This window comes from Microtus pennsylvanicus, chromosome 5 (assembly GCF_037038515.1).
Source record: "Microtus pennsylvanicus isolate mMicPen1 chromosome 5, mMicPen1.hap1, whole genome shotgun sequence".
NCBI lineage: Eukaryota > Metazoa > Chordata > Mammalia > Rodentia > Cricetidae > Microtus > Microtus pennsylvanicus.
Window position 1 is genome coordinate 103,216,844 of NC_134583.1, and position 13,610 is coordinate 103,230,453.

The window sequence follows — 13,610 nt, forward strand, 5'->3', positions numbered from 1 at the left end:
GCAAAATATATCTTGAATTTTTTCACTTTTTTAAAAATGTGGCAGAACCTCCTATGTTTTAAAATCAACAGCGATTGCACCGTTCCATTTTCCCATGGCAATGCTTCTTTGGGACTTTTGCTCTGCAAGTTTGCCTGAGTGCCTGCACTACAGAAAGCACTGTGGAGGCGGCAAGGTACACAAGGCACAGCTTTGTGTTTGCAGAACTCAGTCTTCCAAAGAAGTCAACAAAACCTTGTGTTGATCGAGTCCTACTCTACATCATTTAGAGGGAATAGCTGATCTAATCTCTACGAGAGTTCTTCATCTGTTCTTTAGCAAGCAAACTAAAGCACAGAGGCTGTGGACCCCAGGTCAGGCTGCTACTAAGTGGCGGACCCAGGAAGGCTAGATCTGAGCCCACGCCTGTACCAGCCTGTTCTGAAGGGCTGGCTATTTGTGCAGAGGCTGCACTATAGAACAGCAAGTGCCCGTGCCCTTTGTGATGCAAAGTACAGTGGCAGTTCAGACAAAAACATTTCTGGATAGAATATTCATGCAGATGCCTGCCAAGCAAGATTTGACAGGCACAATGGGGCCAGTACACTTACATGCCACACAGGTAAAATGCTTTCAATAGGCAGACATTTAGTGCAGTACAGAGAGTTGAACCTTGTCTCATTTTTTTAAAATTGTATCCTCTAATGGCCCAGGGAAGTTTTCTGGGGCAAACATGAATGAGGACATGCGACCTCAAGTTATATTTTAGAACATCTAAATTGTTAAACCCATGAGGAGAGGCATGCATGTTTTACTCCTTCTTTTACTAACAGAGAGTCTTTGGGAAACACTAAAGTAGAATATAGAACCAGAACATAAATAATATAGTATGAGAGTGTGTGTGTATGTGTGGTGTGCACAGACATATAGATGATCTGTAAATCTCATCTACCTCACTACTTTCATTCTTTATATATAAAAGTCACTTGGAGAAACCTTAAGGGTTTTTTTTTTTTTTTTGAATTCACAGTGAATTGACTTGACAGAGCTTCTGCCTGAACCTAAACTACACGCAGCCTGCCATTTCCTGCTAAGCAGCATGTTGCTATCTTAGTTTGAGGGATGGTCTCTGTTTGGTACAATGTCCTAGGAATTCAGAGGTCAAAAAAAAAAAAAAACCTCTCTGTGCAATTCAGCAACATCCGGCAACACAGCACTTGTGGAATCAATCTTGTTTTGGTACAAAATCTCTAGTCTTTTGCTCCCCATCTTCTCATTCATCATCTCTCTACTGTGTCTTTGGGGCAGAGGGTTCAAGACAACCAGGGACATGATCAGTGCCTCCCTTTGCCTTGACACTCCAGTTTGTAACTATAGTCACACTCTTAAGCATAGCAGCCTCTGAGATTTCTCTTCATGAGACATTTATATAGAGAGAGAAAGAATAGATTGAAAATACCAACCGGTGGGTCACTCTTCAGGAAAGATGTAACAAAGCCAGGTTTATTTAATTTTAATATATATTATGAATTGCTCAGTTTCATTCATAATACTTACACTAAATATCTGGAAGAGGGTGGGTGTAGTTGCCATCTATTAGTAGCTTTGCTTATTGTATTAACAAGTGGTCTGATTGCTACACACAATTGTTAGCTGAATCTGTGTCCTCAGAAACACACTAATTAAGGATGCACTGGGAAATGTAACATTGTTACTTTTGGATTGTTATTTTATGAACAGAGGAGAATCTAAAGGAAGCAACTCACGTCCGGGACTTCAGGGGATACTGCTTTATGGTTTTGTCCATGTGTTCACTGTTCTAACAACACGGTTTTATCTGCTTGTGAACCTGAGGAATGGCTCAATGATGACCCATGAAAAGGGGCCCAGTGCCTTTCACCAACCATCCGTCCCTTTCCAATATTCCCAGCAACTGCTACAACCTAAGGCTTCTCTAGAAGTCTAGCTCAGACCTAAGAAGCTGAGGTCTGGAATTCCTCTATATGTTGTTCTAGGGCAAGAGCCTCAGGAAGGCAAAGGCAGGCTGGCTCCCTTAGGCCAAAATTTGACAGCACATGCTGTTTGAGCCACCTAGCCAAAAACAGGCTAACTTAACCAGTGAGATCTCCCCAGACAGGATTTGCCATTGACTGTCTTTCCTGGGTGAGAGGGAGAAAAGCCAGCTCAGTAGGAAACCTGACATACTGAAGTGAGAGAAGGCATTGGAGACACAGACAACCCTCTGGCTAGCCAATGAAAGAGAAAGAGCGCAAGGAGAATCCTTAGTAAATAACATTGCTCGTGCTTAGTAACAAATCAAGAAGATTAGCATGTGATCAGCTAATGTAATTCATATGTAGCTAATGTTTGGCAATGGAACGTTTTTCTTTAAAAAAAAAAACTAACAACAACGCAGAAATTTTTCTAAAAGCAAGAAACAATATAGGTATGAATCTGCTTCTTGTCCTGACCTGGAAGACACAGAACTGAAAGAGTCATAATTATCATTTTACCTGATACACCAGCCACCAACACTGGGGTTCGCCAATACTAAGATATAATATGAGTGTAAAGCAATCTCTTCACCTCCCATAACTAATCCTGATGGGAACAGGACAAAAATATGTTTCCACCAGCAGAAGGCATGTTGATAAGAATCTGCTAGTGTTCAGTTTTGAGAAATCATATGATACTTTGCCCAGCTCTGCGTGTGCAGGATAGCACGCACAGAGACTCACACAAATTGGGTGGTCCATCTGCTTTAATGAAATGTGTATCCGACCATTGGGTTGTAGAGATTTCAAAGCTTTTGTTTTTTGACAGGATGCCTGCCGTTTTTCTCTCTTGACTCCCGCTTGTTTTATTCATTTTGGGGTAGTTGCCAATTAGACCCAATTGGTAAGTATAATTAACAAGAACCTTGAATTTCCTCTTAAACCCCAAGCAAGAAAATTAACCTTAGAAGCTATCATTTCCTTAAAAATTCCTAACCACATCCTTCTTCTGACTACTGCTCATCTCTTCTAAGACATCCATCCCCACTGGGGCTTAGTGATTCCTTTTAACATGTCACCCTGAAGATGCCACCTAGGACAGCTTAGCAGCATTCTAAGGTATGAGTAAAAGGAAGGAAGCATTTACTCAAGTTCCTGAGACTATATAAGACATTGCCTCTCTTAATACTTGACCAATCCATCCAAGGTAGAAATTACATGACATTTTATAGTTATAAAATGATATCTCAGATAGGTTATACTTTTACTCTTATGCCCAGCTACTTGGGTACCTGCATGTATACCTAGACTACTGTCATTCCCAAATCTTTATTACCCTGTTCTTCGACATGCGAAACATTAGCTCACTTAAGAAGAGGCCCCTAAAATTTATCTCCCTTTGAAAGCTTGAAAGCATTGTTTCATTCAGCACCTAGTTAAGGACTCACTGTGTCCAGGACTGGTTAATCATTTCTTTGAATGAGTCATCAATCAGGACTTAGGTGGGGAGAGATTTCCGGTCAGTAGCTAAGATGCTGGAGAAACAACATGAGCAGGAAATAGAGAGGATGGCTAAGAGGGGGCAGGCAGATGCAGGCAAGCAAAGGAGCTCCTGACCGTGTACCATGGCTACAACAGTCCTTCTTCATGTGACTCGTGGACTTCCCTTTGTCATCCTATGCCTGAGAATATATGAAGGAGGCTGGGAAGGCAAAGGGACGTTCAATTGTCATCACTGGCATCTTTTTTGATCATTGCACCATCATCCAATGCATTAGGATAACCATAACATGAAATTTTCCATCACTGAGCCCTTAACTTTCCCACGATGGGGGTAACAACTCTGTACATCATAGAACCTTACCCAGGGAAGTTAAGAAGTGAGAAAGAGTGGATGAGACGCTCACATATTATCAACCCCAAGTTCAAACTCTAACTGGCAAAGGAAGCTGAGCTTCCTCTAAGCAGTCATATCATATCAAGGAGATCCTAGCACCTTCTGTAGATGCTCTGGTCTGTTCAGACCAATCAAAAAGACTTTCTTCTGTCTCAGCCAAAGACCAAGGCTGAGTACAGTTCTAAGTACCAAAGTCATGGGCAGTTACTGGTATCTGTGATGACTCTGTCATTTTCCAAATGCTCTCAGTGGTCTAGGTTATTCAAAATTTCTTCTGCCTTTTAGAGGACCTTTTAGCTAAGGGATAATTTGTGTGGTGGGGGGGGCGTGGTGAAACAACAGCAATCTCAGCCTAACTTCTCTCTATTTGGCAAAATGACTTGGCACAAGTTGGTTATATAAAACATTAGCCATCCTAGCTAATTAAACGCCACTTTAAAAATCAAAACAATGAAGTCAAAACAACTTTGGAGAATAGAAGAAATTTTAAGGAAAATGATTTCTTGGTGTTTGCCTATCTTGCCCATCTGACCCTTTCCTAATCAAGCTAGAATCTTTCTCTTTTTGAGAAAAGAAACATTTTCACTTTTGACTTACTAATTTAGGGATGGGACCATTCTTTTAAACAACTTTGACCAAATGGGATCCCCTGGTCACTTCTCCACGGAGAAAAGAATAGTGAGAAATCTTTATAGATTAGGAAGACTGTAAGTTGGAAATAATTGATATTTTTGTTTTCAAAATCAGTCAAATTTACTTCTTATGGCCAGTTAAAGTAGATTATTTTCATGACAACAGGACCTGCCTGGTGGGACCTGGTCCCTTTCTTATTTCAATGATGAGTGAAGGACCCTCCATATTATTCCGGTTTCTTTCCTAGCTTCTTTTTCCCAAAATGCCACATGGACATTTTAATCCACTCATTCCAAGATGCTTACAGTTTTCTTGAAGTAATATACACTATTGGGGATGTTTTGTCTCTCTTTGAAACCTGCTGGAATCCAGTCCTCTCCTGTTACTGACAGCAACACTCTTTTCATCTCTCCACCTAACAGTTTGCCTTCCATCCACGCATTTCCCTTCCTTGATGAGCCTCGTAGACCCAGACTCCTCACATCGTCCACATCCACGCTTTACTCTCTGAAACTCTGTGGTAGCCCTTCTTCCTCATTAGTGATGGTGTGCCATTTCCCTGCTCAACCGCCTATCGCCTGTAAGCTCTGCGACTGTAGAAAGCAGAGCCCGTGTCTTAAGCATTTAATCATCCTGAGAACTGAGTGCAAACAGCCGCCCGGTAGATCACTGTTGTAAAGGGAGATGCTTCTTCCTAGCCTTGTTTTCAGCTTTGGTTTCCAGCCTGACTTGGAGTGGAGTACGAGGCTTTAGATAATATAGTCCAGAAAGGAAACGACCAATGAGGTAGTGACATGATAGAGAGACTCAAGGAAGAAAACTGAACAGGAAGGTGTATAGGCTCAATCACCATGACCACCATGGCTCGTGCAGAAGAACACTCAGTCTGGGAAATTTTAGTGTGTTCCTATTCCATAGCATTATTGTTAACTATTTCCAACTAATGCATTAAGAAGGCAAAAAAAAATTGCATTAGCCAATGTCATCATAACTTCAGTATTTCTGTTTATACAGAAAAAGAAGTATTATTGATTTCTCCTCACTGAGCCAAAGTCACCACCTAATCTTTGGACCAGATCAGGATCAATTCATTTGGTAGCAACGCAAGGCAAACTTTAGGAAGTTAGAGAAGCAGAGAATAAATGAGAGGACTTGTGCTGACTGGACGCTTTTCTGCCATCACCATCAACTCACAGTTAGATAGATTTAGAGAAGAGATGGTATCTTATTCCCGAGGGGTATCAAAAGAACATTTATTTAAACTCCCATTTGCTGAAGATGGTTAGAGCTGAAGAATTCAGCACAAACCCTCCAATGCCCCTTTTGAGGATTGTTAATAATTTGTTTAATCCACACAAAATGTTGTTTGGAACATTTCAAGCTCCTGAAACAAATAGATGTGAAAAGCATCGTGCAATTCATATACTTCTGAAGAATAAAATAAGGGTCCTGGGCGTCACTAATAAAGCTAGCATTATTTTAACAATAAAAAGCATGTTTTAACCTTAAACTCTCAGCTCATTAACCCCTAAAAAAAAGTGAGGAAATTAAGAGATTTCATGCCTGAATAATAGCCAAACAGGCAAGCAGCAGATTTTCCCCTTCTCTTTTGGCACCCCTGGCTGAGATAAAACAGCACTCTTCCCGGCACTGAACAGGCTGTTCCTGTTCCACACTGGAGGCCAGATTTCCAAGTTCGGCAAAGGTCTACATGCCACAACCCAGCAGGCAAACACTCAAGTCCTACAACACAGGCAAGGGAATGCAGGACCCTAACAAGCCTTGGCCGTGTCGCTGGGTCCACATGGGGAGCTGTGGGCAATTCCTGCTCCAAAGAAGCAGAGTGAAAAAAAATTGGCATGCCTATGCCAAAACGGGGAGAGGGAGGGCTGAAGAGTCAGCTTTCCCGGTCATCAAACAAATCGGAGCTGAGCCCTGCCTCATTAGCGGCGGAGGCGCATTTCTTCCACCCAGAGGGAGAACACAGGAAGTGTGCACCGTCTGTCTGTGCTGCACAGTAGGGTTTGTTGTGAAATCCTGGGGGAGGCTGTGAAGCAAGCAGCAACTGAGCACAGCACGCCTGCCTGAAAAGTCGAGGCAGCCGTTCCCTGCACCCTTGTTTTCCAGCCTCAGAACCTGGCCCGTTGGAACACAGCATTTGTTTTGCCCTGTCGATTTATATGTTCCCATTAGTCAAATCCGAAGAACTGTTGCAGTATGAATTGTTGTTCATAAACTTAGATTCCTGGGAAATGCCACAATAACATTTTCCTTAATTATAATAAATTCCGACATCCTCCTCCATGTACTTTTGTTTAAGTTCAAACTGGCCATCCATATTAGTCTCTACACCAGCCCTAACCCTGTGATAGTTTCGTATCACTGTAAGAAGCACTTGAGCTGGACATGGTGGTACACATCTACACTTCTAGGTCTTTCTGGGAAGACCAAGACAGCATGATCTCAGTACTAATGACAGCCCAAGATACAGAGTAAGATCCCATTTCAGAGACACAACAAAACAGAGAAAATCAACTTCAAAGTCACCTCATTTTGAATACCTGGTCCCTGAGTGATGAGCTGTGTTGCTTTGGGCCCCATGGTGAGGCAGTACATCAATTGTACGAGTCATGATCAACCAAAACCGCTCATCTCATGACTAGGAAGTGAGAGAAAGAGAAGATCAGGCTCCCACAATCCCTTTCAAGGGCAAGACTGCAAAGATCTAAAGAGCTCCTAGCAGGTCCTACTTCTTATTTCCCATGTCCCACTTAGTGCCTTTCTTGGAGGCCAAGTCTTTAACACATGTACTTAGGGGAATCACAGCTGTAGCACCCCCACATGTACTTAGGGGACTCTCAGCCGTAGCACCCCCACACGCCCCCTGACTTAGGGACTCACAGCCGTAGCACCCCCACACGCCCCCTGACTTAGAGACTCACAGCTGTAGCACCCCCACACGCCCCCTGACTTAGGGGACTCACAGCCGTAGCACCCCCACACGCCCCCTGACTTAGGGACTCACAGCCGTAGCACCCCCACACGCCCCCTGACTTGCACCCTCCTGTTCACAGACAACTTAGAAACTCGGGGAGGGGCTCTCAACTTCTCTCCCTCAAGGTCACCCATGATGCCGAAGTTGTCCACATCTGTTCCCTCACTCCAAAGCAGGCAACTCTGGCACTCCCATGCCAAATAACATCTGTGGGGAATCCTATAATAGAATTAGCCTCGAAGAAGCTAGATAGAAATGGGCCAAAGCAATGTTTAAATGAATACAGTTTGTGTGTAATTATTTCGGGGCATAAGCTAGCCGGGTAGGCGGCTGGGGTGTTGGGGACGCAGCCCCATCGCCGCTCTTATTACTACATGTCCCAAGCAGCCAGGTCTAGGAGCTGAATTGTTAGGGAACTCCTCTTTCAGTGAAAGCAGTTTGCCACTGGTACAACAGAAGGTGCATCAACGCTGGGCTTACACATCCACGTTCCCAACTTGGTCATTTCCCATTGGACACTCAAGGTGAATGAACTAACAGATTTTTCCTCCTCTGAATTTCTTTAGCACATTATCTAGGCCCATGGGTGAGCAAACTGTAGCCCAGAAACCAAATCCAGCATACCATCTATTTCTGCAAATAGGGATTTACTACAGCATACATGCTATTCTAAATAAAATATCCCTGGATTGCTCTGTGTCACAATCACAAAGCAGAGTCGTTTAGCAGAGTCCATCCAGCCTGCAGAGCTAAAAACACTAGCCTGTCTGGCCCTTTAAGGAAGAAGTCTGCTGGTGGTTCCTGCTCTAAAGGAGGCTCCTAGGAACCCTGTGGGTGGCTCCAGTCTTGCCCCATGAACTTTTCCTTTACTTGCTTGAGTGGAGCACAGTTTAGACGTCAGCTGTTTTTGTTTGTTTGTTTTGCTGCCTCCCCCTGCAGCTTAGGCTAAACCACTGGCTCTCAGTGTGGTTCCCCAGAACAATAGCTCCTGCAGCATCACCTGGAAGCTGCCCTGAAACACCTATTCTCACTGACTGGAAACTCTCAGGGATGGGCCAGGCTATGCTTGCAAGCTGTGGCCTCCACGGGTGATTCTGATGGGTCTAAAATAAGAGCCTCCATCCTAGCCCAGACACTGGCGTGAGATTTCCACACATCCTTTCTACGGATCCTTCTCAACTGCGCGAATGACTTTTGTACATGAGCAGCGTGACTTTTAAGGCAAACCTTAAAGGACCACGTTCTTACTTAATAATCTTAAGAGAGCCCTCTTTTAGATAATAAGGTCATGAGTTATTATTGCAGCCACCCGGATTTTTGGTGCCAGCAGCTACAAAAGGCCATTTCACACAGGCATACAGAATAAGATAATAGGATTAAATACTCCCATGATTGAGGGCTCAGAGAACCTGCTGCATACCTCTGGGCCATAGCTGTCTCCCAGCTTCTCATCATCCTGCCAAATGAGTTTAAACGAGGGTGCGGTGCAGCATTCATCTCCAGAAGAGACGTAGCGGGGATTTATCCCCGGCACCACCAAGGATTTGCTAGACCATGAGAAAAGTTTTGAACTGATATCTTCCCACTAAGAGATTGACACGGGTGCCTCTGTATTATTGCTCTGTTCCTTTGCTTAAAGATCCAGTCCTTCTCTAGAGCCTCATCTCTCCTCGTGCAGACAGGGGAACAGCTCTGACAATGAATAGCTGCGTTTAGAAGAAGCAGAAAACTGAACCCACGAAAGAGGGCCCTCAACCCCCGAACAAACCCAGGGCCTCCTTTAAACACCCCGGAATTGCTGGCTACTTTTAAGAACTGCCAGAGATGACCTTGAGATCGTAAGTCTGGCAGAGCTACTGAATATGGTGGTTTGTCCAGAATTAAGCTGTTTGGGTTTCTAGTTGAAACACTGAAGTCATTATCAATAAGGCCACCGACACATACTTGTAAATGTGCTCTGATTGAATGGTAAAGGAAACGATATCCTTAGCGTGAGACAACACTTCACCACAACCCCGCGGTTCACGAGCAGCCTTGTTTTGACCCATTTGTAATCACCTTCTTTAAAAAGCACATTACCATCATTGGCTTGTGAAGAGCTGTGATGACAGCAAGAAAAACAAATCTTATGCAAGGAAAATTGTATTTTTCCACTTAAAAATAGATTTACACTCTCAATGTGGAACCAGAGGCTCGGGTTGTCTCGGTGCTGCTGCAGAGTAGATTCTGGAGCTGAAGTTGTATTGTAGCTCACGGTGTTAGAGCTGGAAGCCCACCACACCACACCCCACCCTTGACAGGGACCACACTGAGAGTCGGGCACCACAGCCAGGCAGATGGAGAAGAGAATGACAATTTCGTTGATAACACTGTTGGAGATACTGAGGTAATCGAGGGGGAATCAGTTTCCACAACAGGCACCTTTACCTAGGTAGCTGACTAGCATTCACCGCCTGAGGAAAAATAGGGAAACGGCTGAAAACACTCATCAAAGGAAACTCAGAAACTAGCCCTCACAGTCAAGAGGCTGACCATAGAGCCAGGCCTGATGGTGCACTTCTGTAATTCCAGAAGCCAAGAGCCTGAGGCAAGAGAATCATGAATTTGAAGTCATTCTCATCCACCCAGTAAGAACTTATCCTAAGCAAGGAAACAGACAGGGTGATCAGGGGTGGAACAGTAGAGCAATGGGGATGGACTCCCTGAACATGGAAATATGAAGCCAGGAAAACAGTTTCCTGCAATATAATATAGTCTCATAACTTCTCCTGAAGGTTCATCAAAGACTGAGGGGACTGGAGATAACTTATGGATGTACAGATAGCCATATAAAAACAATTATCTAATTTCGTGCTTTGGGTCCAAAATTAAACCCACAATTGCGGATCCAAAAATGATCCAAATAATAATTGACCCAAGATAACCAATGCCTTTTCCCTTAGTCTTGTGTCTAACAATGGAAGTCTGCTATTTTAGTTGTTTTGATGTCTTGTTGGTGAAGGTCATCCCTAGCCTACCGCTAAAACATATCAATCAGCTCAGTGGGAAGAAATTTTGGCTTCAATTTCAGTCACATAGCCTCTATTCATTTCAACCAAAGGAAATAATAGCTTCACGGGCATCCCTTTAGCAAGGAGAAGAATGTAAACCTTTGCTTACATCTTTCTCCCCAGTGGCCGAGATGCTTTGTCCTCATGGCTAGGTCCAATCCTGAGAAACAGCACAGCCTCCACTTAAAAGTGCAGACAGTATTGCGTCTCTAAACATCAGAGCTTTTCCAATGTAATCCAGGTGGACAGCTACAGTCGGAGACCCACCCACTGATCTCTGACCACGGCCGAAACCCTGTAGTAAAGATCTAGAAAAGGATGCCACAGAACCACCTACATGGCTACCATATGCACTTTCAGCAGGATGCCTCAGTAGTGTTGATGTGTGTAATAGTCTCTTGGCAACTCTTGATGTGTTCCTGTCCCTTCATCTGTAATGTCCCGAGGTGTTATGCATTTTAGTTTTGTTTTCTGTTTGAACCATCTTCTGAGCATGAAGGATTTGGGAGCCAGTGTGTTGAGATGAGGGAATTACTGTCAAGGAGCTTACAGTGTAGTGGGGGGAAAACAACTTCCATTAAACCAAGGAAGAGTAACTACCCAAAGTTCACAATTTTTTTTTTGTTGTTTTGTTTTCTGTTTTTTCGAGACAGGGTTTCTCTGTGGTTTTGGAGCCTGTCCTGGAACTAGCTCTTGTAGACCAGGCTGGTCTTGAACTCATAGAGATCCGCCTGCCTCTGCCTCCCAAGTGCTGGGATTAAAGGCGTGCACCACCACCGCCCGGCCACAATTTTTTAAGTGAACAATGGGACCACAAAGGCATAGAAAATTTATACTGCCCAGGGGGTTGGGTAGGGCTTAAGAACTGATAACACTTGTACCAGGCTTTGACAATTGAAATGGAGGGGGGCAGGAGAGCAAAATAAAGTGTCCCTCTTCTTTATCCAAGTTCCAAACAATATTAAGAAATAAAAGTAGTTAGGGTATAGAATCCAAAATACCACTTGTATTGCTTATAGGGGAAAGTGGGAGAACATGACTTTAGGACCATTGACTGAATACGGTGGATGAATCCCAGAGCTGAGCAGAATCCAATACCGTGCTGCACCCCCTCACATCATACCCACCTCCTGGGCAGGGCATCTGGAGGACCTGGGAGAGCCCCACTCCATCCCATCCCACCTCTGCTCCGTGCAGGCAAGAGGGAGGAAAAAGTATTGGGCTTGGCCGACCAAACTTAAATATTCTTTTTAAATTTACCAGGGGGAGAGAAAAGTCCATGGAACTGCTTAGTGAAAATACCACCTCCTGGAGACAGTTGTAAGGAGGGAGAGAGAGAGAGAGAGAGAGAGAGAGAGAGAGAGAGAGAGAGAGAGAGAGAGAGAGAGAGATCCTTCTCTGAAGTCTAGGGTGGCTAAAGGACGAGCTTAAAAATAATCCTACCTGGAGGACCCTGAGGATGCTGTGTGAGAACACAGAGTGAAAAACTGAGAAAGATGAAGATGATCTGAGTCTGGGAGAAGACGAGCCTTCATATCACAGAGAAGGATTTCATATTTTTCCTATAAGCCGTGAAACCACACTAGATTTTCAAAGAAAGATAATAGCTGTGGATAACGGCTAACTGCTACATAAAGGCCTGAAAGTTACCAAAGGGGCCTTCAATAATCCACAGGAAAACCAGGGAACATACACATGGGGTATCTGCATTTCTGATTTGGGGGCAGTGGAAATCATCTCTCAGTTAACTGAGGACAAATTGCTTATGTTGTAAAATATTTTAAAAATGTCTGGGGGGGGAGTACATTTTCATTACAATCATCAGGACAGAACTGGAGCAGAAGGGGGGGGGGAGCCCAGGGGAGGCAGAGGCAGCCGTGGCTATGGAGTGAGTTCTAGGACAGGCTCCAAAGCTGCACAGAGAAACCCAGTCTCAAAAAACAATAACAATAATGAAAACAAAATCACTTTGCCTTCCTGCTCTTCTGTGTCCCAAACATTAGTGGTCAACCACTACATAAAGATCTCTGTGTGACATGCTTGAATTACTAAGGTACATCTGCCAGGTAGAGAAAAAGAGATGCTGGGATACATAAACAAGGAAATAAAATTTCAAGAGTCACGGGGGGGGGGGTGCATGAGAGCCTTCCTCTTTAGAATGTTATGGCTGACTGAAAAATTTATAGGGCATAGTCATAAAGGAGACTTCTTTTTTAACTATAAAAGAACAGAGCAAAATGTTTAATTCTGCCTCCTAGTGAAGGGGAAGATGTTTAAGAAGACATCTTTGAACTTGGAAACAGAAAGAGATGGAGAGGAGAAAAACACTCCTTGAAGGAAGTATTCTTGGAAATAATTGCATTCTCTTATAACAGATGCAAAGCAAAACATATGTACAATTTGAGGATGACCAGTTAATACACATTGGCAGTAACACCTCGCCCATCTCCATCAGCTCTTTCCTGCATGACAGGCCAGGTCCCTTCCCTGGGTTCACAGCCCACAGTTGCTTTAACTGTTGTTCTTTATTCATTTTGCCACAAAGCACAGGCGCTTGCATGGGCTGTATATTTGGATCCCAGGACATTGGGAGAAAAGTGTTGGCAAAATATTTTAAAGTAAAATGAGTTCCGAACTTCTCCAGTTACCCCACATCTGAGAAGGCAAGGTCAGTCTTTTGATGTGGGTTTTGAACAGTGCAGAGACGAAGATTATAGCTTTGTTTGGATGAGTTTTCTTGTTGTCTTAGATCAATTACGTTAAAACATTCAGTCTTCAAACAATGACCCCAAAGAAAACAATGTTGGATTTCCCCTTTTGGAAAGTAATATCCACTTTATAGCCCATGGGACTAGGTGTCCCTTTCTATTGAAATTACCCACAGTGATTCTACTTGCCTAGGAGCACACTGACATTAATAGCAGCATATTTCAATCAGAGCTGTCTGGCCATGAGGGAATAACTTTTCCCATTAAGTCAAAAGCTAAGTAAGTTTGAAAGCATATAAAATACTTGGATTTGGTTTATTGGTTTTATTATTTAGTATTTGCATCTTTTTAACA

The 13,610-nt window shown here is 43.5% G+C and overlaps 1 protein-coding gene across 31 annotated transcripts in view; it reads left to right on the top strand.

The window, feature by feature from the left end:
- Nucleotides 1-13,610, top strand: part of Trpm3 (transient receptor potential cation channel subfamily M member 3) — a 787,998-nt gene that overhangs the window by 559,685 nt on the left and 214,703 nt on the right. For 14 of the 31 annotated variants that reach the window (XM_075973703.1, XM_075973700.1, XM_075973704.1 and 11 more), the window contains exon 7: nucleotides 2,803-2,877. The exons of the other annotated variants lie outside the window; for them this stretch is intronic. In XM_075973703.1, coding sequence (XP_075829818.1) covers nucleotides 2,803-2,877 — 75 coding nt within the window. The remainder of the gene's footprint in view (nucleotides 1-2,802; nucleotides 2,878-13,610) is intronic. 31 annotated transcript variants of the gene reach the window in all.